At 36.7% G+C, this 27,984-nt stretch overlaps 1 protein-coding gene across 2 annotated transcripts in view; it reads left to right on the forward strand.

Annotated features, from left to right (window-relative positions):
* Nucleotides 1-27,984, forward strand: part of SLC9D1 (solute carrier family 9 member D1) — a 33,450-nt gene extending 5,466 nt beyond the window's left edge. The window contains exons 3-13 of one of the 2 annotated variants that reach the window (XM_085053423.1): nt 2,307-2,486; nt 4,091-4,282; nt 5,079-5,207; nt 8,234-8,326; nt 9,487-9,673; nt 10,639-10,756; nt 11,360-11,555; nt 17,726-17,876; nt 24,060-24,139; nt 24,642-24,791; nt 26,458-27,984. In XM_085053423.1, the coding sequence (XP_084909549.1) occupies nt 2,307-2,486; nt 4,091-4,282; nt 5,079-5,207; nt 8,234-8,326; nt 9,487-9,673; nt 10,639-10,756; nt 11,360-11,555; nt 17,726-17,876; nt 24,060-24,139; nt 24,642-24,791; nt 26,458-26,571 (1,590 nt within the window). In that variant the 3' untranslated portion in view covers nt 26,572-27,984. Of the gene's footprint in view, nt 1-2,306; nt 2,487-4,090; nt 4,283-5,078; nt 5,208-8,233; nt 8,327-9,486; nt 9,674-10,638; nt 10,757-11,359; nt 11,556-12,080; nt 12,137-17,725; nt 17,877-24,059; nt 24,140-24,641; nt 24,792-26,457 lie in introns of those variants that run through there. The other variant, XR_014850234.1, reaches the window with a different exon arrangement.

Here is a 27,984-nt window from a genome sequence, read left to right on the forward strand (position 1 = left end):
AGTCTTACTTTGTCTTACTTCATTTTGCTCATGTGTTTCTAGGTGTTTCTGTTGAGTGCACAATCCTTATCTGTGTTACTTTGCTTAAGAGGTTGCTTGGTGTGTAGCTCATGATCAGGTGTCTCCAATCCCAGTGTGAGTTGCAGAACAGTGTTTGTACTGTGATGCTCTTCTGCTTAGCAGGTTGTTGGAATTAACTTGTCCTTTTTATGGACTCGGTTCCCTGTGGTTGTCCCAGTCTACTGCTGTCACACTAGTCTGTCAGCAGAAACAGATGCCACTTAATAGACTACAAGAACCTTTGTCTTCTTTAAGTGAAGGAACTTGCAGCTAAATTGATTTTTTCAAAGCTTTTCTACCTTGCTATTCAGGGAAAGTTAACTGCTTTGAAATCAGAGAATTATTTTTTATGTAGTTTGCCTCTAGCTCTGTTCAGCCTGTTTGTCTTGGCGAACAGAAAGGACTGAGATGGGCTCATTTCACCCAAAACCTCTTCTGTTTTTGAGGGGAAAGAATCTAACCATTATCAATTTCATCTTGTGTTCTAAGGTGCTGCTGAATGAGCAGAGAATCTGCAGCTCACACGGTTTCTTACATCTTTCAAGCAGTATCTGCTAGCAGAGAGCAGCAGATAGGAAATGTTGTTCCTTGAGGCTGTGTAAGAGTGTCTGTGTCTCCTACTTACATGTTGCACAAGAACTAATTGTTGACATTGGGCAAACACATTAACAGTTACATTCTTCCCAGCTCCAGTTATTTTGGGATCTGGGTAACTTTCACCCTGATGGTGTAACGATGATCATTCTAAACACCAACAAACACCAATACTGTGGTTTCATCACAATCAGAGACATTCATCTGACTGTCAGGATTTTGAAAGGGTTCAGCTACAGTTTCTGGTTGTACTGAACATATTCTTGTCTTGGCATCAAGGAATTGGTTAAATTAGGTACATGTTCTTGCACGTTCCAAGGGGAAAAATGCCCATCTGCAAATGTGTGAAGGAGGAGACACTCCAATTATTTAAGCAAAGCTGTTTAGGACCATTTTATAAGTTCAGGGTATTGAAGATATCTGTGGAGGGTAGGCAGATAAAACACACAACCTATGAGACACGTATGTTCTCTGATTTGTGACTGGGTGAAGACAGAAACTTCTGGTTTTTGGGAATTGAGTCAGACCTAGAGATTGCTTGCCTTTTATGCCTGATTTTTTCCTTTTTAATAATATTGACTCTCTACAGGAATAGGGTCTCTCTCCTCCAGGTATTCTCAGCATCCTGAATCTAACTGAAAGGAAGGAGTGCTGCCCTTGTGTATGTTTTCTTACTCATAGCTGTTCTCTCAACAATCATTAAAATCATGGAGGCATGTAAAGGAAAGAATCTCTTTTACACCAAAAACCTCAAGTTGTTCTCTATCAATACACAAAGTATTCTGTTTGGTTATTGTCATAGTAACTATGCAGTAGGTGCAGTGTTAGGTCCAGTCATGATCAGTAAATTAAACTTTTTAGTTCTCTTTTTGAACCTGAAATATCCAAAGAGAAATGAAACAACTTTATCAGGGAACCTACTGAAATATTTTCACACTATGTCAAACCATATGAGCATATTTTCTCTTTTAACTTTTGAAACCTAGTGATTTCAGAAGTTGTCAGTGCAAGTTTGTAAGAGGCCCAAACTGAAATAGGGGGGAAAGTCGCGTGTTTTAATTCTAATAGGAAAAGTGTTTTTTGGGAAATAGAAAGTTTAGCTAGAGTGATTGGCTGCTCATCTCTCTCTCAGCTCTTTTTTTTTCTCCTGTTTCCACAGTTACTGTAATTTTTGAACACAGTAAACAGACCTCTTCCTATGTTTATAGGAGGGCTTATAATGTTAAGATTCATCACGCTTTATGTCTAGTTTGTTTGTTGTAGATAGTATAGGTATGCTTTCAAGGTATTATGCTTCCCTTCCAAAGCACTAAGTTCTAAACTTTATTTGGCTCTGAAATGTTTCCTAGCGTTTCTCAAAGTAAATCCTTTCTTTTATTTTCTGGATCATAACCATGGGGCAGCTAATGGATTAGAAAAAGCAATTGGTGGATATTTTGTTTGATTGTTGTTTTTCTTGCCCAATTACCCCAATGAAAATAGGCAAAAGAGAAAGCAATCTTTAAATATCTTCATAAAGTCTATATTGCTTTTGCAATTGCGGTGATAAAATGTTTTTTGTCAAAAGACACAAAATTTGACATTTATGTCAAGTGTTTTATCTGCTCAAGGGCCTGGCCAATACTTTATCTGTCTGTTGTAAAATTCAACAGGAAGAAATGGAATATGTCGAACTCTTAGCAGCAGAAAAACACCAGGTTGAAGCCCTTAAGAACATGCAGCACCAAAACAAAAGCCTGTCGATGCTTGATGAAATTCTGGAAGATGTCAGGAAGGCAGCTGATAGATTGGAAGAGGAAATAGAAGAGCATGCCTTTGATGACAACAAATCTGTAAGTGATGCTTTAGATTCAGACATTTCATTGGAGTGCATTTATTTATAGTTGGTGTTTGCATTGTGTGTTTTTCTTGTGTTATGTAGTTGTTAGGATTTCAGTGACTGCTAAATAGTGAGCAAACAGGAGTAATTGCTCCTTTTTACTAGTGATTTCTGTGGTTTTGGTTTGAAAGTCCTCCCTGCAGTTGCCACTTTGACAGGTGCAGTCCATCTCACTGACACAGCCCATGAGAGATAGGGCATCTCTGTGGTGATGGGGACGGTGATAGTTGTACTCGGCAGGATTTGGCGTTACCATGTTAAGCATTTTCTCCACTTTTTAATTTTCTTGAGAAAGTTGTGGGAGGACAAGAATCCTTGCAGTTGGTTGTCACAGTCTGGGAAAAGATATATTGTTCAAAGGAAAGACCAGAAATGCGTTCATGGTGTTACCTTCTTCCACGTCTGACTTTGTCTGGTTTTTGTATCTTGGCCTACCTGCATTGATGCTTGTTTTTATGTTGCATGATGGGACAGTATCCTTCAGGTAAGGGCTGTGTGTTTCTGGAGCTGGGAATATGTCGGTTTATTCTAGTGTCCCATTTTGCCATCCTCAGACTGACTCCCTAAGTCGGCCCTGTTTGCATCAACATGGGTTACAGTTTATTTGGCTGCTGCTCTTGGGAGCTTTCTGTTGATTTTCAGGTTGACTCCCGAGGTGAGCACAGCTCTTGAATTCCGCTGAGGAGGCAGAACCAGTTTCTCTGTAGCAGAGCGCCAAGCCGGGTGTTGTTTTGGGTTTTTTGTGGCTGTGCTCGAACCGAGAGAAAGCGAAAGCAGCTATTTTATGTGGTGTGGGGCAGCCGGGAGCGGCTGTGCCCTGGGAGCAGGGCCGGGCCGCAGCAGCGCCCTCTGCTGTCCCGCGGCGGTAGGGCAGCCTTGCTCCTGAGGCACCTGCGGACTGGCGCAATGCCAGCGCGGCGCTGAGCTCCGGGGCATCTCTGCTTTTCTGCTTCAAGCTCCAGCCCTGAAAGAAGGGGAATCGTGAAGTGCAGCCTGGAGGACTATTTACATCTCCGTCGTTGCAAGGAACGTTCTTTTGAACTAAAACAGTGGAATTTTAGAATAGAGAAGCTTTAATGCAGTAATCAATATTCTGATGAAGAGACGTAATCTTCCATTAAAATATAGTCAAATAGAGAAGTGTAGCAGGTAAAAATGAAAAAAAAATTGTGCTACGACCTGCTTTCAAGAATTGCTCTTTTGAGAAATAAAATCGTGAAAATTACTAGGTAGAAACAGTTTTTATAATCTCTCCTTCAAATTTGACTTTTTCTTGACTTGGAATGCAGTCTTTAGTTCAGATTTTTGTGAACTGAATATCACTTTGTAATCTCCAATTGGTTTTCTTCAAGGTAATAAAATCTTACTTTTAAAGGCATCAAGTTTTGATAAAGAGATTGAAAGACTTCTACAGAATAAACCTGCAGTATTTTTAGTTGTTGTCAGCAAGTTCTGTAGGAACCTCAAGCACAGCTATTAGTCTTTCCCTTTTTGTGATATGCTTAATTGAGTCCCCTTTTTTTGGTTGTTTGGTTATTTGTTTTGTTTTTCTTAAAGGTAAGAGGTGTAAACTTTGAAGCAGTTTTAAGGGTGGAAGAAGATGAAGCCAACTCCAAAAGAAATGCTTCAAAAAGAGAAGTAGAAGATGACTTAGGTCTTAGTATGCTTATTGATTCACAGAACAATCAGTATATCCTTACTAAACCCAGAGATTCAACCATTCCTCGTGCTGATCATCATTTCATAAAGGTAATAGTTTTGGAGACATTCTTGTCATTCACTTTTGGATTTAGTCTCACTAGTTTGCTTCTCAGTACTACTTGGTTGGAGTGAGTATAGTTTCAGCATTTGTCTCTCAAAAGTTACCCCAGCATTCATGACTCCCACATCTATGGTGATTTGGCCGTGTGTTCCCTACTCTTAGGATAGTCTTGACAAGACTGATCATGATGCCATGTGAATCCTCTCTGGTTTTTTTGGTTTATCTTGTTGCACCTTTGGGGTGCCATCCCTTTTCATGGATGCAAAGTGTTAAAGCTGCTGCTGTGCTTGATAAGCCACTTGCATATTGTCAGTAGAGGGAATTTATCTAATTGTGCCTTGTGATGAAAAAAAGGATACTGGAAAATACATAAACATGGTAGAGTTTTTATTGTATTTGTGCTTCATACAGAATAACTGGATTTGGAATTTTTTTATTATAAAACCCCAAAACAGTTCTGTTTTACCACCTTGTTTTAATGCAAAGCGTCATTCCACCCAGGAAATTCCCTGCTTTCTATAACGTATTTAAAACATTTATAAATTGATCGAAAGTCCCCCAGTTAGATAAAGTCAGTACCTCATCTGCTTCATCTGAAAAACTGCTGTGCTTACATCTGCAACAGCATTGAAGTGAATTTACTGAAGTTTTGTTCTCTTTTCACAGGAAGTAGTCTACATTTAATTTTAAAGCACTATTTATCTTTGGAAAGATAATAGTCTTGAATTTCATCTCAAATTTGTGTCCTTTATATTAATGCATTTGTAAATCTTACATGTTTAGGATATTGTGACAATAGGAATGTTGTCTCTGCCATGTGGCTGGCTGTGCACAACAATAGGATTGCCAACCATGTTTGGATATATCATCTGTGGAGTACTCCTAGGACCCTCAGGACTAAATAGTATCAAGGTAAGTGTGCAAGTTACTTCTTGACTGAGTTAATTTGTTGAGTTAGACTTGACTGAGTTAAAAGAATATAGTATTTTTAACCTCACATGTACTTAAAAAAAGAAATACCCACACCTAAACCTTTGTAAGAGGAGGCCTTAGAATTTTGTCTTTGAATCATTTTGTTTTCAATCTTTTGTTGTCTTATAAAATTACAACACAAGCTAACTGTTGAAAGTGAAAACTGAGGGCTGATTGTTGTGGGAGTTTTAAGTCAGGGTTTGTTTTTTTTTCTTTCTTTGTCTTTATTCTCAAAGCATCACAATTGAGAGCGAAATTATTGAAATGACATAAATGTCTGTACATTTAAATGACATAAAATATACAGAAACTTGCAAAAAGTCAGTGTTGACAGTGGAGGAAGCATTAAAACAAATAGTTCCCCAAGTAACATAGCTTGACTTGCTAGAGAGTTATTTTGCACCTCTGTAGCTCTTTCATCTAGCCTAGTCACCCTATTCCTTTCCCAGTACCCTGCCCACATTCCTGAAGTCTTTTGAACCTTTTTAGCTCTATCACGTGTACCCAGATTAGTGGCTCCTGCGAAACCGTGAGCTGTGGTTGGCTGGGCATGTTTTGTTTAGTGCTCTGGTGTGCATTAACAGATTGTTTAGCCAGCAGGCAAAACAGAACACGTGTTAGGGCTGCACGGTAATGTCTGCTTAAGTTGCATATGTCTATTGCATTGATATCCATGAAACCACATGGAACTTACTGTCTTTGCAACATCTGCTCTTATGTGGGCTTCTGTTGAAAATGACGGCTGGGCTCAAAAGTAAGTAGATTGTAGGATGTAGTCAGTCTTGTGTTGGAAGAAGAGAAGGGCGCAAATGCTGCAATTTCAAAATTTCATTTCTAAAATTGAGATTATCCAATCTTAGCCTCTGTTTTGTACATGATTTCTGGGTTGAGGATGTCTGGAAAGTTTGACCACTTAGACTGAAAAACAAGTTTGTAAGCTTGGCATTAGAAAGAGATCCAGCAATGAATTTTCAGAGACTTGCATTGAAGGGGATGACGTGGTCAAAGCAGATATGAGAGAGGTTTATTTAGGACAGTTTAAGTGACTTGACTGTTTCTTGTGGAGCTGTGATTAAACATTTTTCATCTGGATAATATTCGTGTTGACTGGGTCTCTTGTGCATGTGGTCTTTTCTGTGTTTCCTAAAAAAACTTGAATGTCCAAGGAACTGAGAAGGCAGGCAGATTCTAATCTGGCAGAAAAGATCGTTTCCATCTCCACTGCTGGAATTGATGATAAACCTTGTTTTCTTCTGCTCTTGCCCATAAATACATAGAAAAGAAATACTACGTTTTTTAAATAGAATAGACTATTCCAGTCAACTGCCTGAACACTTCAGCACTGACCAAAAGTTAAAGCATGTTGTTAAGGGCGTTGTCCAAATGCCTCTTAAACAATGACAAGCTTGGGGCATCAGTCACCTCTTTTGGAAGCCTATTCTGCAGTTTGACCACACTCTTGGTAAAGAAATGGTTCCTAATGTCCAGTCTGAATGTCCTGTGGGAGCTTTGAACTATTCCCCTGCATCCTGTCAGTAGGACATGAGTGAGAAGAGCTCTGCACCTCCCTCTCCACTTCCCCTCCTCAGGAGGCTGCAGAGAGTTGCCTCTCATCCTGTTTTGATTCAAGCTAGGCAAACGCAGAGTCCTTAGCTGTTCCTCACAGGACATTCCTTCCAGCCCTTCCATCTTCTGGATGTGTTCAAGGACCTTCACATCCTCCTTACCTGGTGGGGCCAGAACTGCACAGAGTGCTCCATATGAGGCCACACTGAATACAGTGGGACAATTTTGAGTGGCTGGTGATGTTCTGTTTGAAGCACCCCAAGGACAGGGTTTGCCCTCTGGGCTGCCAGAGCTCTCTGCTGACTCACACTGAGCCTGCTGTCCACCAGCACCCCCAGATCCCTTTCTGCAGAGCTGCTCTTCAGCCACTCCTCTTCCAGTTTATTCTTGTGCCCAGCATTACTGAATCCTAGGTGCATCAGAATCCAGCATTTTGAATTGTTAAATAATTTCCTTCCATTAATCACTGCCTAATGCTTCAGATTATCCACATCCCTCTGCAAAAGGGTCCCTCAAAAGAGTCAACAGCACCTCCCAGTCTGATACCAGCAGCAAACTTGTTAGTGGAGCATTCAAGTCCTGCAGCCTGATCATTGATACATGTATGTGCATATTGAATAGAACTGGCCCTAGAACTGAACCCTGAGGGTACACCAACTGCCAGCCAGAAATATAACCATTTTTCTGTTGTGATGAGAAAGACAACCACCTTTCTTGCTGTTGGGCCCTCTTCTCTAAGCTACAAAGGCTGGTAGTTATGCTGGTCTGAAAGATGGATGTGTGGAGCCTGTAGGATGAGGAGCAGGACAGCAACCACTGTCTAGCAGAAATATTATACCAATAGATCAATAAAATAATTACCAAGAAGTAGCTTCTGGAATGCATGTCTTGGTGATTTAATAGTACATGCATAAAATATAATCTATTTTTTTTTTAACCAGCAAGTAGGCTTATTGTTAAGGAAACTTCTCAGTCTGACCATTGATGATACTCTCTGGCCATCCAGGGTCCATTCATCTTTGTGCCCTTTGTTGTCCCAAAGGTTGGCACTTCACTGACACTTGTTGCAGGCTCCCACTGAGGGTTCAATCTCCATCTCAATCTGCAGCTTGCCAGCCAAGCTACCTGGAGCAGAAGTATTTATTCTGCAACATTTACCAAGACCAATGCACATGTACATATTGGGTGACCAGCACTACCCAACCAAATTATCTCCTAGTATCAGCCACGTGATGAAAAAAATAATTGCACCTTAAAGATGCTGTGGGAACTTCTGATGCCATATGAGCAGCAAGTGAACTACATGTGGAAACATAATGAGAATCAATTTGTTTTATTGTGTACTTATAATTTTGTATTATAAGTAGGCTGCTGTGCACTGATTTTTTTTTTTCCCTAAGTCTATTGTACAGGTGGAGACATTAGGAGAGTTTGGTGTGTTCTTCACTCTCTTTCTAGTTGGTCTGGAATTTTCTCCTGAAAGATTAAGAAAGGTATTTTTGTATACTATCTCTGCATTAAAGGATTTAATTGCTAATTCCTGAAACTGCTGGTTTCAGTTACATTTTAGATTTTATGTGCACTCCCTATCATACACTGGTATAACTTTGTACATTCTTAAAAAGACAAATGTGACATTTGCTTCTGCACTTTGGAAAGAACACAATGCATTATTTATTCAGTGTCTTAAAAAATCCTACATTTACTCTCGATTTTAGTAAAACAGTTTGATTACTAGAAAAATCTCTCACAGTTTGACAATCCATGTCTGCTTTAACATGTAGTAATGTTGTTGTTTTGGAGTGTCAGTGATGTTTGCCATTCCTGTTATAAAAAAAATCAGAAGGTTTAAGTACTGCATACTGCATTGATAATACACATTTTACTGGCTAATAAACTGATTAAGGAAGTATGTTAATACAATCTGGAATATTAAATGATGTGGCCATCAGAATTCAGCAAAACTGCAAGTTTCTTTTGGTCTAAATTTAAAAAGATAAAGTTATAAACCAGCTAGAATTTTAATAGTGGAAAATATGCTACAAAATATGTGAAGGCTGTATGTATGTAAAGAATTGCACTGTGTGATCTGTTCCTAAACTGATGGTTGTGAATTCATGATACTATAAAAGCTTTAATTGAAATATGTTACAATTTATGACCATTCAGATTAATCTGCTCTTTCTAGTCCATCTAAAGTCCAAGATAAAAATCAGTAATTCAAGGGTTTATAAACTATAGTAGGTAAATTGCTGCTTCATAATTGTGTGTGCACTACTTTGGAACAGGTTACTGGTATTGGTGACTACTTTTGCCACGCCCTTTTTTTTTCATCCTAGAATAATATCAAATAACTGGTCTTCCATTTGATGATTTTAATGCATTTCAACCCAGGACCTTTGGCCGTTAATTTGTCCTTGAGTTTTGGGAAATTTACCTTATTTCTGGTAGGGAGTCTTTTGGCACAGAATATCTACTTGGCATAATAACTTGGGAATTTTAGGTGGTATAGCATGGCAGCCCATTACTTTGTGGCCTAGAGCTACAGCCTCAAATCACACATCTTTAACTGCTTATTTGCAATGCAAAACATTGTAACTTAGCATTGAGAAAAATGTCAGACTTTATCATAAGAAGTTGTTTTCTTCCCAAGGTATGGAAGATATCTTTGCAAGGACCCTGCTACATGACAGTTCTGATGATTGCCTTTGGTTTACTGTGGGGGCACTTGCTCCAAATTAGACCAACACAGAGCGTCTTCATTTCCACTTGTTTGTCTTTGTCAAGCACACCACTGGTGTCCAGATTTCTTGCAGGTAGTGTTCGAGGAGATAAAGAAGGTAAATGTGACTTTAAATATAGGCTACTGTAGTATCTAATAAAAATTGAAAGAAGTTGGCTTTGTAATATTAGAAGCTAGTTAAAAAACAAACCAAAACCCACTGCCAAGCCTGGTTTACAAGCAATCATCCTTGTTTATAACACTGGCCAGTGTTGTGTGTATTCTTGCTAGGAACAACACTGTAGGAAGTGTACTTGATTTGTACATGGCCAGTCCTCTTTGGGGAGAGATAGTGTAGTACAGCCAGTGCTCTCCATTAAAACTGACTTTACTGTAGGTCTGGAATTTTTGAGCTTTTTAAGAAGTTACTGGATTAGCCCACTGCTACCTGTCATCAGGGCAGACAGGCTAATTTAAATAATTCACATCCTTCTTCAGGAAACAGAAACCAGTTCAGATGGTCTTTCATAGCTAACAGCTCTTCAAGTAAGTACCTTCAAGGGCCATATTTCTAGCTTCTTAAATACTTCTAAATGTTTCCTTTTGACAGTTTTGACATCCTGCTTTCTTCCACTTAAATATCCCTCATACAAGTTGTGTTAAAGTACTTTTCACCCTCTAGAATATTCGTTCTAATGCCAAAATTCAAGGTGTATATTTTACATGTTCTGGCTTGTATGTTTGTCTTCAGAATAAAGCCTGTATACTCTCAGTAGAGGAGTTTCACTAAATTAATAACTAGTGCTAAACTGCTAAGCAAAATCTATGTTCTTATTGTGTAACAGAAGTTTCCTATGAATATTTTGTTTGTATTTTAATATGTCTTTATAGATAAATTTTAATTTACCTACTAGTGAGGGAAAAGCCCCTAGACTGCTTTGAATGACCTTCACCCCATAGAGCTATATAGTATAGAGCTATACTGAGCTTCCATTGGATTAAGCCTTTTCTTAGATTTCTGAGCATTTTCAAGCATTCATAGTTTCTGATGACTGTTTCCATGATGTCTTTGCTGGTGCACAGGGGATATTGACTACAGCAGCGTACTGCTCGGCATGTTGGTGATGCAAGATGTGCAGCTTGGTTTATTTATAGCTGTCATGCCTACACTTATTCAAGCAGGAGTGAACACATATTCCAGGTAAAAAAAATTATTGTATGGACCTTCCCCCTACCCCTTGCAATTAATATGTAGATTGCCAATATGAATGTGAGAGCACTACAGTTAATGTCAGTTCCATGGAAAATAGGCACTCTGTTCTGTGAGATTTCCTTTAGTGTTCCTACCTGTCACAAAGTAGAAACAAAGTAGAAACTACAAAGGCAGTTGTACGAAAATAATCTTTTTTGCTCTAGCTGCTTTAGTCCTATGTGGTAATTAAAATTAGTAGTGAAAAGTTTGTTATTGTAAAAAAATAACTGAATTTCTTCATTTACTTTATTCCCTTGGGGCATGTTTTTGTCAGAGACTAAGTGATAGTATTATTGTGCCTGATGGCTTACCTTGGAGATCAGTCAACAAAAATCTTTTTGAGTCAACATGGAAGTAAATTCTAGGCTGTAAAAGAGCACTCTGGGCACTCTGCAGATTTAGTCTTAATCTTGTTTACTAGTGTATCTAAATACCTTCCTGTAGCTACTCAGTTTTTGACATTTATGGAATTAGATCTTTTCATTTACGGGGAAGTGGTTGGGAAGTACAAGAACACTTGAAAGAAATTTTTTGTTTGTTCTTCTCTTCCAGTGTTTTCAAGGAAATACTGAGAATACTGATCCTGATTGGCCAAATTCTGTTTTCTCTGGCTGCTGTTTTTCTTCTATGTCTTGTTATAAAGACTTATCTCATAGGACCATACTACCGCAAGTTGCACACAGAAAGCAAAGGGAATAAAGAAATCCTCATTCTGGGGATAACTGCATTCACCTTCCTTATGTTAACGGTAATCTTTTAAATTAATAAAACATTTTTATACATGTGATAGTTTACTGCATCAGTATCACAAAAGCTGTCATGCTTACTGTTATTGCATATACATATGCTTCTGTAATTGTTTGGTTTTAAAATGTTTTAAAACAACCCCCAAATGTACAGATGATTCCTGTGTTATAGCACAGGTGAATAAGAAGAGATGCAATTTGAATATGAATCAGCTGAAATTCTGCTGTTAGCTTTTAATACAGCCAGTTTCACAATCATGATATGAGTTTTAATTGTAGGCTACTTCATGCCTTTGAAAATAATTTAGGATGGGTTTTGAGATACTGATAATATCTGCTTGTGACATTTGCTCACAAGTTTCTTCTCAATAGCTAATTCTCAACATGGTTTTTATTATAAAATAATTTTGTGTGGGAGACACAGTTTGGGATGAAGTTAAGAAAGTAGAGAAATGCCTTGATTAACTGTATTGAGTGTATTTCATTTTCCCCTGAATTTTCCTTATTTGTTTCTTCTCACGTTTCAGCCCTTTGAAAAACTGTGCTTCTGGAGAGCAGAATGTGACCATTGCCTGATAGTATTGTGGGTTTGACACTCCATTATCCTGAGAGTCCAGATTGTTATGTCCCCAGAAAATAATTAAGCCGAAAAGTTCCTGTGCCTGTTTTCTAGGTGTTTTTGATTAGTTACTACACTTCAATAGGGAAAGCTGACCTTCTTCAGGAAGAAGGTCAAAAAGAAGTTAGTGACACCATAGCTTTACAGTTAGAGTTCTATTGTATAAGTTAAAAATGCCATTGTTCTAAATAGCTATTCATATTTCAAATATGTCACATAATAAGAGAAGGAACAAAACTGTTTGTTAGAAAGTAAAAACGAGAAACTAAACATTACACTTGTAGAACAACTTTAATAAAAACCAGCAAACAAACCACAGAAATTGTGTAAAATATTATGATACCTAGAGGCAGTTTTACTTGAATTAAAACCATGACCTACATAGGATTGGGCTTTCTGTACCCAAACTGTATTTCAAATGTACAAGCAGTTTGTTGACATGACTTTACACAATACATGTGTATACACAAACTTGGGGGAGGTGGGAAATATGTTTGAGTTTGTTGGACTTACACCACAAAACCAGAAGGCTTCTAAAACATTTTCAAAATTCTTTGCTTTTAAAGTTGATAAATAATTTATCAAAGGGAATGGTACAAAGGATACTGCACGTAAATTCAGTGAACCAGTTGGGATGCTTGATATTCACTGACACTGATAGATTCATTATAGTTATGGTGTAAGTTGTAGTTTGAACACACAAACTTAAAAAAAAATCCAGTAAGAAAAGTAAAAAAAGTATTTGCTTGTTGAGTTGAATAGGTGAAAAAACAAATCTTCTGGAAAACCAATCTTGATTGGTATAGATGCTGTACTATGTTAGGAATACAAACATAGGATGGGTGATGGCAATCTAATCTGAAAAAAATGTTGCATGTCTTTGGAAAGGTTAAATTAAGGTTTTTGGGTGCCAGGTGGGAAAACAATTAAACTGTCATGTATTCTGCAAAGATCTTTCTCCTTGGAAAGCCAAGCCTAAGTATTGAAGGAGGTGGTATAATTAATCTGCAAACATGAAATTTTCTATAGTGGTGTAGTTGTAAAAAAGCTTTTGAATTTGTAGAGAAGCAATAAGAGCATGCCTATTATAGTGCCCTTAACCAAAGACAACTCTGTGGCTCCATTTAGAAAATTTGAGATATGTTTTTAAATAAAATGTTTTAACTCACTGTCTAGCATTGTGAGTTACTCTGCAGGACACATCCTTTCCAGTACATGACAAAGAGAGTAGGAATGGTGTGGTGTTCCTGCCTCATGCATACAGTTACTTGTTATGTGCATCAGTGTTGGTTGGGTTTCTGGCGTCCAACTAAGCTTATTCTGTATTTGGATTAACACCAGCACATGTAATGCTCATTATATATAAACTTAATTTATTTTACTTGGTTCTTATGTTTGAAAAATCTAAGATGATTAATTAAACAAGGATTGCAATTTCCTGGGCAATAAGGGCAAATTCTGTATGGGAGAACAAGAGGGAAAATGAGACAGAAGAGGTTCCTATATTGCAGTGTGAGCAAGCAATCGTCATGTAAGGATTATCTTGTCAGTTGAGGAGCTTTCTGTATGGTAGTGAGAATTTCTGAGCTGATTGGCTGACTTGGATAACATTGCAAATCATTATGCTTGAAACAGGTATTTTAGTAATACTTGGAGCTTAAGATACCCTTTCTGCTCCCAGTATTCAAAGAAATAATTGAACTTCTCCTCCCTTTTGTCCTTCAAGTTAGGCAGATTGGGGCTGGGAGGTGGGGATTGTGTCAAGTGCCAATCCAGTAATAGTACAGATGACACTGAGACAAAGTTGTGCATCTTTGAATCATGTACCTTGTCTTCAGTGACAAAGGTTTAGTAGAACATCATTGCACTTTCAGCAATTCCTTTTTAAGCTTTGAGTTACGCAGATAATCATTGGTTTCTTTGTTTGAATTGGTGAACAGTACTCCTGAATTGCAACATAAGGAAGAAATCTAGGTTATGGTTTTAAACATGACCATTCAGGATCAATGGCCAAACTGGTAGTTTTAAATCAAGATATTTACCAGGATGAGCTGAGGAATATGTCACCCTGAGCTTTCACTGATGTAGTGTTGCTTTCTGATACTCTATATGTACAGAAACGTTGCAAGGAAAATTGTTTTAAACACTGTCCTGATAATGGCTTGCTGGATTGGATACCTGCAGGATAACAGGAGTCACTTTTGTTGTGTTTTAAGACTGAGGTTGCTGAATGTTGTTAGGGAAATGGAAAAATGTAAAACCCGACCTGACAAGAAGGATGGCAGTTACATTTACATGTTTATAGGACTGTGCATACACATGGGGAAAATGTGACTTTTAGTTTCACTGCCTTATGGTTGACCTGGGATGGTGGCAGCAAATGTCGGGAAATTGCCAGTTTGCTTTATACACCAAAAAGAAAATACAGTTTTGGTATTGCTGTACTTTACATATGAAACTGTAAAGGGTTTTTTCTGCAGTGTCTTATGAATATCATCACTAGTATTGGAATATCATTCTTCGCTTGCCTAAAGTACTTCTCAATGCCTTATAACCTCCTTATGAACTCTTTTCTATCAATTAAAAGAAGATTAAGAAAAAATTTTAATCTCAAATATTCTAGTTAATTATTTCATAAAATACAGTTGAGATAGTTTTTACAAGGTTCACTAAAAATTGTTTCCATTTCCATTACATCTTTACTTTCTTGAAATGCAAGCTTAAAATTCAGCTCTTTACACTTGAGCGGATTTATGTTACTAAAGCCCAAAATGCTAATACCTTTATTTCCACCAAAATTTTATTTAATTTTACTGGCATACCATATTCGTTAAGCTTCTGTGATGATTAAAGAGTAGCAATAAGATTGACACTATTAAAGAATATAAGCAAAACAACTGCTGAACAGATGGTTGAGATTCGGCCGGAGCATGTTATAGCGTTAATGTTTATTTCTTTATTTATTGCTCTGGTAGGACATATGAACATAAAAATCCAATATTCTGGTATTTCTAGAAAGCAAAGCAATCCTTTTTGAATTAGAGTAAAAGGGGACTCTTGAATACAACTGAAAACTAAGTTGCACAGGGAAAAACATGTAAATTGATAAAATTTTTAATGTAATTTTAACTGAAAAAGCTTTCTGTAATGTAAGAGTTGAGAAGAGGACAGTGCAAAGCCCAGGGATTAGTAATCGCTAAAACTCAGTTTGGTAAAGGCAGAACATTAGAAGTGATGCAAGCAGAGAGGGAATACTAAATGCACAATACTTTCCAAGTTTTGCTTATGTAAGAGATTCTGCAGAGAATGCCTTCCTGCCAGTAAAACAAGTCCTCTCCATTATGTGTGTGCTCATGTGCACACACATTATATATAATGTATATATACACATTATATATAATAAACCGTGATGCTACAGTTTTAGCTGAGGAAATGTGTCCACTTGTAGGTAATACAAGGAACAACCAGAGACCAAGATGGGAATTGTAAAAGGAATCTCTGTATAAAGCTACATGTAAAAGGTTGGAGTCACTGATCTCCAAGGCCTTTTCCAACCTAGTTGATTCTGTAAATCTGAAGAACAACTTGCAGGAGGGGAGAGAGTCTTAAGAAAATGATGCAATTTTTGATTATTTTCTTGCTCCTTTATACACTTTACACTTTCCTGTGTGTAGAGTGACATACAGATTTTGTAGACCTGAAGTTGTGTAGTACCCAGAGACTAGACAAGAAACATCAAAATTTGCCTATTTTTTTACCAGGCCCTTGAGCTCCTACTTGGCTTATCATAGACTGAAGGCATGTAATTCAGTTTTTATGCTGTGGGACCAAATTCCCAGTTAGACATGCAGCTTGCTCCAGTTATGTCTGTTGCTTTCTGAGCAAACATGTTTCTTTCACACTCAAATTGTTCCTTGTTTGAAGAGTGATTCTCACAATATTGTGGCATCATGCAATTCTGGTACAAGATATGCTATATCTCTTCTTATATGCTAAACTAATTATTTCCAAGGGAATGTTTAAAATATTAGCGATAAAAGTTTTGATGTGAAGCTCTGTTACAGCTGATAACAGTTAAGTGTGGGAGGATTATAGCTGAGAAGTAAAAATAATCCCAACTTTATTTGAATAGGCTATATTGGATCTTAATCATCCACAGGAGGCTGTGACTTTTAAAACAACTAATGTATGATTGAGAAGAACTTTAATGTTTCCTATTCATAACTGTTTCCTTTATTTTATCATCTCTTGGTGATTTTAAAATCTTTCATGCATGTATTGCCTTCTTCCCTCTTAGAATTTCAAGTTGTTGTGTAAAGGACTGAAATTCCTCTTGTTTTAAAATGAGAATAACCTTATTTTGTTGGTTTTGCCTTATCAGCAACTATTTATGTTAGTTGACAAAACCAATTTGTTACCTTAAATATCTTGCAATAAATTACAGACTCTTACCACAAATGCAGTTATGTGATGCGCATTCAGAGATTAATACTTCAATACACAAAAGTCTTGGGATTATTTTTAGGTGGCATTTCATGCGTAGTTTGGAGACTTGTTTGTTTTGTCTTTTGCACTCTTCCATTAGTTTCACAATGCCTGATATTTTGTTTCTTATCTTACAGTATAACACCATTGAAAAGATAATGAATGGTGTCCATAAATGTGCTTTAGTGTATTCTTGCTTAATCTAAATTAGAATGAAAATAAGTCTTCGGTTTTGAATGTTCTATTAATATTAATAGCATTGTCTTTTCTCAGCAAGGTGGCTATCTGTAGCTGCATGACTTTGAAGTAATTATTTTAAAACATACTTTATACCATACCATACATTGGAAGTGCTGCTTGCTTTTTTTTTCATGTTCCTAGCATTGCCTTAAGCAGTTGCCTTGTGTTTTGTTTAGTCTCTTTACATGTGTTTCATCTCTTCTTCTAGTACTGCATTAAAATATTAAGGAAGCAGTATGAATTGTTTCAAGCAGATATTGTGCTTCATTTCACCAGTTTACTTCATGCACTTAAATGAATCCCTATTCAGTAAAGCACACAGGCACATTTGAGCCAAATTTACAATAATAAAATGAAATTTATGCTTGGGATGTCTGCTAGATTGAGACTCTTCTCCCAAATATAAACTTTGATTTTCATTTTTTCCCTCTTGTTTGACAGCTGGAAAATATCCTGTTCTTACTGCTTTATTTCACAGCCTTGACTTATTATGTAATCCCAACTCCAAAGCTGTTACAGTCTCTCCAACTTGTGAAATCAGATGATGTCCTTAAGAGGAACACAAGACGTTACAGTGTAGATTAAGAAATTTATTTTTGTTTTTGTGGGAAAGGAGGTAATGTAAAGGGAGAAACTAGTTTTGTGAGTCATCTGTATAAATACAATACTGCAGAACAGTGAAATAAATACACTGAATTCTGTTCGTTGTTGAACTTGCATGAACACATAGTAATTTCCTTTATTTGGCATAATGTAAAGTTTTTTACTTTCACTGTGAAATGGTATATAAAGTCACTCAATAATAGATTCTCTGTTATTCCTTAACAGATCACAGAGCTGTTGGATGTTTCAATGGAGCTGGGATGCTTCTTAGCCGGAGCTCTGATCTCTTCTCAGGGTCACATGGTTACTGAGGAGATTATGTGCTGTATTGAACCAATACGTGACTTTCTTGCCATCATTTTCTTTGCATCGATAGGTAACTTCCAAGAAAACTTATTTTAAAATATTTGGTATTTATATTATATATTAAATAATGCTATATCTATACTATATAAAATATATATATTATAGAAAATATTGCTTACAGTGTAGGTGAGGAGAAAAAAACGGTGTCTGTGTTGTAAAGGGTGGAGATAGTTTTTATTTTGTTAAAATATTTTACTCTTAACTGACCACAATATTGGTTTGCCTTTGCTACTACTTTTAAATGGAACATTCGGTTTCAGAAGTAATTTCCATGTTTCCATTTCCATTCCTCAAGTCTTGTTTTTATGTCAGTATTTCAATGTTAATTCTGAAATCATCATATTTAAAACATATAACGAAAAATTTTAAGGGAAAAAGGCCTTGGTTTTGGTCTTGATTTGTTGGGATGTTTTAGAATGGTCTTCTGTCTTCCCAGCTGCTGGGGAATAATTAATAATAATGATATTGTATTATTATTTTGAGTCAATTGTTAGAGTAGATTTCAGGTTCTTGTGCCTTGGTTTTTGCTAGAAGCATAATATCATAGTTTTTCATAGCTTGTTTCTTTAGAAAGTTGGTTGGGAGGATGTGATCCGTGTGTTCTTAACGCAGGGAAAAATAATTGAACAGGATGTATCTCAGACACTACTTCAATGCCAGTTGGAATGCAGCATTGATGTATAGGACAGGAGAGTAGCTCATTATGCTTGATATCCAAAAGGAGTTCACTCAGAATATTTACAGTCAATCAGTAGCTTCCTTTTGAGCTGCTGCATTCTCTTGCTGTCTGCCTGCCCCAATATGCTTTGTCTGGAGGAAACTGGAACACATTACTGAAGTGCTCAGGTACAGTGGATGAGGAGACAGGCCCTGGGAAAGCACTTCACTCTCGCTGTGGATTGTATAGGAGATGCATGTCCCTCCTTATGTTGAGGACATTGCAGTGTCTAAGAGGGGGTTTGGATGTGGCCTGGTGCACAAATCCGACCTCCTTCAACCCATGTTTACTCAGAGAGTCTTCGGGTTTGGGTTTTTTCAACACCACCTTTGGTTTTCCTTCTGGTTCTATTTCAAGTTTTTTATTGTTATTCTTATCTCCATGTATTTATTTAGATAACAGTAAAGTCCCATCATCAGCTTAATTTTAATGTTGTTCCTTATATACCTGTTTGATACTCATTGTTTCATAACAGAAACTAAAGCTGGTGGCTGTCAAAGCAAAAAGGAAATAGCTATGCTTGCCAGTCTTAATTTTCTTTTATTTTATTTTTAATCCAGCCCATGATAATATCTTCTGGTGATGAGTCAGATTACTTAGTAATAGATATGTTTATTTGAATAACTTATTTTTTAATAATAGTAGGAAAGTGGTGAGCTCTGGTGAAACTTGGGCCAATATAACTGACAAGCCTGGATGAGTAATTGCTAAATGCTCACAGATGTAAGTTGTTTATGTGTTTCAGTAAAGATGGTGATGGAGTGGATAGTGTTATCAGGGATACAAAGCGTGACAAGTGATTATAAGCCCAAAGTTAATTTTACAAGGGACTGAACAAAAATACTGTCCTACACTCTTGTGGCTGCATAAATTAAGACTAGAGATAAGACTTAGCTAGAGTACAAGAAAATAGCAAGACCTCAGTTGGCATGCTAGCAGCACTCCAAACAGCCTACATTGTACTCTAAGGAAATTATTTTAGTCGTTCTGTTACAGAATTAAAAAAAATGTTTTTGACAGTTGTTGCCATTATAATTGCAAGAAGGGAAAGAAAAGAAAATTGCCTAACAAGTCGGTATGATTTTACAGAATATGGTGTTATTCCTCCTTCAGAAGAAAATTAGCTAAAAAATCAGAAGAGTGAAGAGCTAAGTTATAGGCCTCTGATAAAACGGGACAATGCTTGCATGTTAAAAAAAAACAAAAACAACCGACCAAACCAAAACAAAAAAACCTCCAAAACCATAAAAACCCCCCACCCTCAAAGAAAATCCCCTTCCTCCCCAAATAAAAATTAGCCCACACTCTCTCATTTTACTTTCTGTTTCTTTTAAATTTTGTGCTTAACAGGAAATTCTGTGGGATGGCAAGGATGAAGGTTTTAAAAGGTTGTGTGATGAAAACCTGAGTAGAAAAAAAGTATTCCTTAATTTTTCTTCTTACTAGATTTCTTTCTAAAGACTTCTTGCTTGGTCTCTGCTTACATATGTGCACATTGAAATTTTATGTATCTATAAATATATAGAGATTTACTATGTGAAATTATGTAAAAGCCACAGGGAAAGATTCGTCCGTCCCCCTGCCTAAAGAGAAGTTGTTACTATATGCAGCAAGCACCTTATTATAGAGAGTAGAAACACTAAAGAGCCTGAGGTGGAGTGGAGCACCACTGCAGTAGTATCATTTCTGGTCCTTTTAGAATAAAGGCACGAATAGAATAATTTATCTTAATTGCAAAGTGAATGTAAGTATGTAATTTGGAAAAGTTCATTCCTATTTTGCTTGTCTTGAATGCCTGCTTTTCTGTTCTCACTACAGAAATTCTTCTAGTGCCTAAAAGCTGTGCTGAATAGTACTTGTTCATGTAATATCCATAGCAGTGGATCTGCCCTTAGCTTGACCTGTGTAATGGTACTGCTTTCAAATTTGCGCTTGGGTGCATTTGTGGGAATAATGCACCTTTGCAGTTAGGCATTAACAGCTGCACTTTGAGTTACTCTCTATGTGTACATTCATTCGGGCGTCTGGATGTTCTTCAAGGTTCCTGGTGCTCTTTGTGCTGCCTGCTGAGGTTAGAAAGTTGCTGTTAGTCTCTGTCCTCACTAATAGATTTGACAGAGCATCTCAACCAATCCCTTAGAGCGGCATTTTGGGAACTGTCTTTCTCATTTCTGTTTTGGTACCTAGTACACAAATCTTTACCCATACATCATTTGATTTTGTTTTGATTGCTCTTTGAAAAGATGGAAGGCATCTTTAGTGGACTGTTTTGACTGTTTTAAAAAAGCTCCAGTTTTTTTTAGTCTACATGTTGAGTATGGAGTTTAAAATTGGGAATCAGGACTCTCTCTGCCACTGGTGAGGTGACAGATTACTTCCACTGACTGACAAGCTGTGTGTTCTCAATGTGCTGTGCAGATGTCCTCAATGTGCTGTATCCACCTGACAGGTTCCGTGTTTCCCTTCTGGGTGAATCTTGTGGTCAGTGTTGGACCTTGAATGCAAGATGCTGAAAACCCTTTAACAGCTTGGTCTTTTTCTTTGGAAGATGGGTGATGCTGACACTGCCAGCACTGCCACTGTCCAGAACACACATGCACACAAGGATTCTCACACAATAAGCCTCTTTACCTTTCTGTTGAATCTAAGAAAAATCAAAGGAAGATCCCAACTGGAATAGATTAGGTGGCATGCATTGCCTTCTCTTTATCCATCCAGCTGTACTGCCAGCATTTATTGCATTTGGTGGCTATGATCTTAGGTTCATTAAGACTCTTAATAGTTATAGCATCTCACTGCATAGCTAATGTGATTTTTCTGAGTGATGTCCTGTCTAGAGGATGTCAGAATTAATTCTGCTGGCTTCAGTAGAATTTGACCCACAGAGTTCTGGTTTTTGTAATCTTGTTTGCCATCAAGGATCTCCAAGATTGCTTTTATTGATGTTGGATCTAACCAGGATATGGTCAAGACATTTGGATCTTCACAGGCTGTTTAGAAGCCATCCAGCAGACTGGTAGAATCTGTCTAATTGAGGAAATAGGAAGCTTACTTTTTAAGAGAAAAGTACTTATAAAAAGAAATCTTGACTGTAATTGTCCACAGAATACAGACCAGCTGATATGAGCGAACTGTGCTTTTTGGCTTGACATTGGTGCACACCAAGGTCTCTCTTCCAGCTCTTTCCAGACACTGCTTAGAGCTGAAGTCTGGTAGCTTATGGTCAGCTCTGTAAAAGTGTACCTGAGTGTTATCCTAGCTATTTACTGACTGCTGGCCAATGTGACATGTGCTACCTGATGACACTGCTGAAATTTTTGAGTTATTGGAAGTGTTTCTTCCATGTTAGAGAATGATTTCAAAATTACTCCTGAGCTTGGTAAAAAACTGATCAAAACCATTGCAACAATTGGCCATATTTGTGCACTTTGTGCCTATGAAATGATGTTTGTGTTGTCAAGAAGGCTTCATGTGCTTCTATAGGAGTCTGATATGGCCTTATCCTGGGCTTTTATCTAACACTGGGGCAAAAGTCTGTAGTGACCATAAAAATCCCTTATGATGGGATTTATTTCCTCAAAAAAAAAATGTCTGGTTTCTGGAATGTTGATTTGTCTGCCCAAAATAGTGTATGTGACAGGTTTAGGCTTGTTTTCACCTTGCAGACACTCGCCCCCAAAGGATTGGGATAGAAATCTTCCATAGTTTGTGCTTCAGCTCTTTGGAATATGGCAATAATCTCCACAATGGGCAGCAGTTCAAATGGACTTCAGACTGCCTGTGTGCTCCAGAACTGAACACGTAGTTCCACCAGTAGTGAAGAGAGCACTAGGCTTTATTTATAGCCTCCCTGGGAAACCTTCAGCTCTAGATGTGACAGAGTTGGCCCTCTTATCAAACATGCCATTGCTATGGGCTGTATTTCTCGAATTGCTTTTCATGTGTTTTCTGAGGTTGGCCTAAAGGTGAAGGAGCACTGTGCATGTGATACACAGTGAAAACAGAGAAGCTACTTGCCCTTCCACATGCATCTGTGCATATATGTGGATTTCTTTTTTTGGTGTGGTGTTCATCTCTTGCTCTGCCATCTCTCCTCTTATTTCAATAGGCTTTTGCATCTGCGCTTTAGTAGTTGGAAGGAAATTAAGAAATGAAACGGGGTGTGTGTGTGCTGACTGGGTGGCACTTGTATAAAAATCTCTCATGTATTTAAAGAACATTTCCATCGACAATTGAATGTGCATACAGGCAGAACATTGTGAAGTTACTGTAAATCTGGAAGAGATGACAACTCTTGGTTCTCTACAGTTCAACTGGCTTTGCAGCACTATAGGGCAGGGAAAATTAGCGAAACCTTGTCCCACATTAAAATAAGAAGTTACGGTATTAATTTACATGCCTTATGCTTTAGAAATCTAAATTCTTGTCCTTCACCAGAAATAATTGGGTTGGAGAAATGCCAGCTATTATGAATTTGTTGGGAATACCACCACTGTTTTGGTTTTACTTTTGAGAAGCTTTTATGAAAAAGGAATGAACTTCCAAAGATACAGAGTTGTGTTTGCCTGCTGAAGTTCCTCATACTTCAGGAGACAAAAATGGACTTAGTTGTAAGATAATTCCTCAGTGACTCTAGGACTTCTCCAACAAATACTTCTTTTTCTTATGTTTAATATTAGCAGGATTTAGTTTTACATTTCTGTGTTCTTTGTGGTTCTTGTTACCTTGCTTCATATGATTACCAAATTAAAATGATCAAATATTCCCAAAAAACCAAAAAAGACAATTCATTCCAACAAAATAAACCCCACCAACGTCACAGCAATGGGTTTTTCTATAATTCTTTAGTTGTTAGAACATGCTCAGGGGTTTATGGCTTTACCTCATTCCAGTTTAAGTGTCTTTTCAAGTTCAGGTGACTTTTCAGTGTTTGGAAGTGAGGGTCATAGAATGAAAACAGTTTGGATTTCTGTTGTAGCTATAGTCTATGCAAATACTGAGTATCATGTTCTTCCCACTGTGATAGTCCATTACCATATCATACAAAAAAGTTAAATGACTAGCAAAATACTACAATGGCTGTGCAGAACAATGGAATTATTTTCCTGCAGGATTTTTATAGCTTTCATTAGAGGTGTGTTTCAATTCAGATTTTGTATTGTTGACTGGTGTGTAAGACAGAAAGTTTTAGAAATTAAAGTGCTTGTACATCACTCATATGCAGCTTGAATCAGTTGGGAATATTGCTTGTGCTAAACTTACCCAAAAGAAAAAGGACTAGATAATGCAGGAAATGTTTTTGTGATTAAGTAGGTGGTTAGGGCTTAAGTGATCAAGTGGTTGGTAGGTAAGTTAAGGTTTTTTGTTTGATTGGTTTTGAGAATAGTCTTGCAATTAAATACATTATTAACCCAGAATATTAACATAGTAAGATACTGGCCTCAAACTTTGCAATATTGTTTTCTTTCCTTCTAGGACTTCATGTTTTCCCCACATTTGTAATATATGAACTCACAGTCTTGCTATTCCTTACATTGTCTGTCGTCATAATGAAGGTATTTTCTTTTATGCTTTTAAAAAATATTTTAATCTTCAATAATCTAAGTAATTTTTGTGCTGCATGCCCTAAAGAAAATTCTGTGTAAGAACTGAACATCTGATATAACAGAGAATATTACTGTAAATCAGTATTTGGAGGACTCTTACTAATTAATATACAGTTTGATACAATGTTCTTCAGGTATTTAAAAAGAAAATTATTTAATGTTAAAAGTAAGTTACATATAGCAAAGCATCTATTTCTCTAGCTTGGGATTTGTGACAGTTATCAAGTGTTTTTAGTGTAGTTGAGAAGATACTACTCTTTAATGTGCAATGTACATTTGTCTCTTTTGACATTAATAGAGAAGACACACTTGGAAGTCCGTTATTTTGTGTTATGTCCAAAATTATTGTACTTGATGCTATATATCTTACAGAGATAGTACTATTTTATTTATTGCACTACTTTTATATAAACAAACAAACCCACAATAACTCCAAAAAATGTTTTTAAAGTTTGTCTTGGCAGTGCTTGTCCTTTCTTTGATTCTTCCAAAGACCAGCCAGTATATCAAGTGGATTGTCTCAGCAGGACTGGCACAAGTCAGTGAATTCTCTTTTGTGCTGGGAAGTAGAGCACGCAGAGCAGGGATCATATCTCGGGAGGTAAGCTGTTCTGTGGTTATTAACTTCATTTTTTGCACCTGAATAACTTACACTGTAATACAAAACCCCAGTATTTGAAATACCAATACACTCCACTTCTGTGGCACCTCTCAACTGTAAAAAAAGTAGAATCAACCCATACAAATAGATACTTGTATGGCCTTGACAGGACTCTTAGTGCTGGTTTTAACTTGTTTCATATTGTGCTTTAATATTTTAAAGAGCTTAGTTATAAATGCTTTACCTTAATTTCTCTCATAACTTCTTTATCATCTGAGCAGTGAATTGCAGGTAGCACCCAAGTCACAAAGACTGAGAAACCTTAGTTTTTAAAGTCTTGATACTGCTACTGAAAGAGTTATAGGAGTATGGAATATAGAGAGAGTATAGGATTTGAAGAAGGAAATACCAGTAAATAAGAACTAGAGAGCAGATAGTGTGAAAATTTCCTTTACGTTTAAACAAGCAAATAAACTTGTAATCACTTTAACTTGTAACGCTTATTAATTTAAAATCGTCCATAGATGAAACAACCAGTGGTTTTGGTGGTCATAAAAAAAGGTCCCCCAGGAAAGAAGCCTCAAACTTAGTTTTATATTGAAGCTGTGAGAATGTTACGTTTTTTTTTAAGATGCAGTCTGATTTATGAAATTAAGTAAGTTATACCTGTAGAGATACAACTGACCTCATTTTCTATTACTATCTGCTTTGTCATCTGTGCTTCTGCTCACAAAAAATGCTCTCCTAGTGCTCCAAGTTTTTCATTATATGAGCAAGTGGACTGTATAGTGTTGGAACCAATTCCAAATAAAGCACATGCGAAAAACTTACACAATGCTGTTCACTTGTAGGTAAAGGTGATTCATTTTCATGTTCACTCCTTCATATAATTAAGAGTTACAAATACTGCATGTTTGCATAGAGTTTCAAGATACCTGTATGTGATCACCGAACCTGTGAGTTGAGGGGCTCACCCACTGAGCTTAGAGGCTTTTAGGCTTTCTTTTATGCTCTCTCATGATTGTCTACTGTATGGGTTTATATAGGTCTGAAATTTCCTAAACTCATTCTTTCGCTTGAGACCTCAAAACTACTTTCTGCTACTGTTTTCTAACACTCATTCAGACTATGTGTTTAGAATTAATTTTTTTTTCAGAAGATGTACAGTGTGGCTTAAAGGGGAATTTTGTTTGCGGTTTTCTGTTGATAAGTGAACTAGCAGTGAACTTTGCCATTATATCATTAAACCAGAATAGTTTAAGGTGGTGGTGGGGGGTTTTTTATTTGAGTGGTTGGGGTTCTTTTTGTTTGGTTTGTTGGTTTGGGTTTTTTATTTTGTTTTTTTGAATAAAGTGATAGTTGGCCATTGACTTTTTAACAAATACTGAATTTTCAAGATTGATCCCCTATCAATACCTGTAAATAATTGTTTTTCTATAAGCTCATAATGGTGTTTTTGCAATTGTATCTTCACACCAGGTAAACAGTGAGATGATTTGAGCATGCCCATCTTTGCTTTTGTAGCAATATGCAAAGTTGCTTAGGAAGACAGGTGAAGTCTCTTGAAAATACTGTCTAGAGTAGTCTCATCTCCTCAAACTTCTAGTTAATTCTTTGTGCTACCATGTAACCAAGAGAAGTAATGGCTTTTATTTGCCTTTTGCAGGTCTATCTTCTTATTCTGAGTGTGACTACTCTAAGCCTTTTACTTGCCCCTGCCCTGTGGAGAGCTGCGATTATGAAATGTGTTCCGAGACCTGAAAGACGTTCAAGTACTTGATCAAGATTTGCACAAATAGAAAAATATATTCTCTTGCAAGGAAAACATCTTCATTGCTCGTTGTATTTCTATGCACTCAGAAAACAAGACCTATTGAGTAGTCGGTCCTCTTAACAAGAACTTGGTTATAAGCCTTATACTGACCTTGAAACAAAACAAAATTCAATACTAAAAAACAGTTGCATCATTTGAATTGCACAGCTTTTACACAATTTACTTTAACTCTGACAGATTGGAATCTGCTAGAATATTTGTTTCTGATCCAGTCTGTTATTCAGAGCATAAATTATTTTTTTTAAATATAGCATCATGCAAACTATGTTGATTATTTTTTTGCCTGAATGTGCCTTTTAATTTTCATCCTGTTAATGCTGGTTTGTCACCAGATTTTGTTGAAAAAGGAAAAAAAAGGTATACATATATAGATATATATATATATATTATGGTGCCTATGGTATCTTCTTTCACTAAATGACTTGAGTCATTTTCACGTTTAGAATTTTAATACAGCAGTATAAAATTAATTACAAAACAAATTTCTAATGGTGAATAGAAGAGTGCTCTTCTACACGAAGAAAAGGTTTTACTGTTCAGCATCAATTCCAAGCAGTTAATTACATACTCCAAATCATGCAGCCAGTACTGCATGATATTTTATTCCAAATTGCAGCATATATTTTTTTATAGTTATAAATTTTGTGTTAGCTCTTATATTTATTTACATATTTGACTAAAAATAGACAGTAAGAAAGGGCATAACTTATGTTTGCAGACTGACAGTTGTTACCCATTCTTGTTGCTAACTGCTGCTACAGTAATGGTTTATGGGGGTGTTTTCTTTTGTTTTAAATCAAAAAGAAATGTAGTAAAACTGGGAAGTCTAATTTCAGTTAGATATGAAAAATAGCACTTCTGTAACCTTGGAGGTTGGATCTTAATTGACACTGTTCTAGATTTGAAATTATTTTGAGTAAATTAACTTGCAGAAAACTAGAAATGGCAGACTGGATGTGTATTTGCAACTCCATGATCCTTTAAGTTACATTTACATTGAATAAATTGTTAGTCTTTTTAAAATACCTCATATTTTAGAAAACAGTGTTTTGAATGTGATCTTAAATGTTTTTTCTTTAAAACATTGTATGTAGTGAGATAGGTCTTGTAAAAGCCCATTCTTTAAGTGTCATAGAGAAAGCTTACTCATAGGCAATAGTCTGTGACTAAGCATTTAAGAATCATCTTGAGGTTTACCTGCTAAAACCAATACTATTTAAGATACATTAACACTTCAGGTCAGTATTGTGGTGTCATCTGAAATAACTTTGATACCCACAAAATGGTTAGAAAAATGCATGTTACATAGGTTTAAATTGCCAATTAAAATGAAAGTTGTCCTCCAAGTAGCAAAACAAA

The sequence above is a fragment of the Lichenostomus cassidix genome, chromosome 1, assembly GCF_008360975.1.
Source record: "Lichenostomus cassidix isolate B80296 chromosome 1, HeHo_3.0, whole genome shotgun sequence".
NCBI lineage: Eukaryota > Metazoa > Chordata > Aves > Passeriformes > Meliphagidae > Lichenostomus > Lichenostomus cassidix.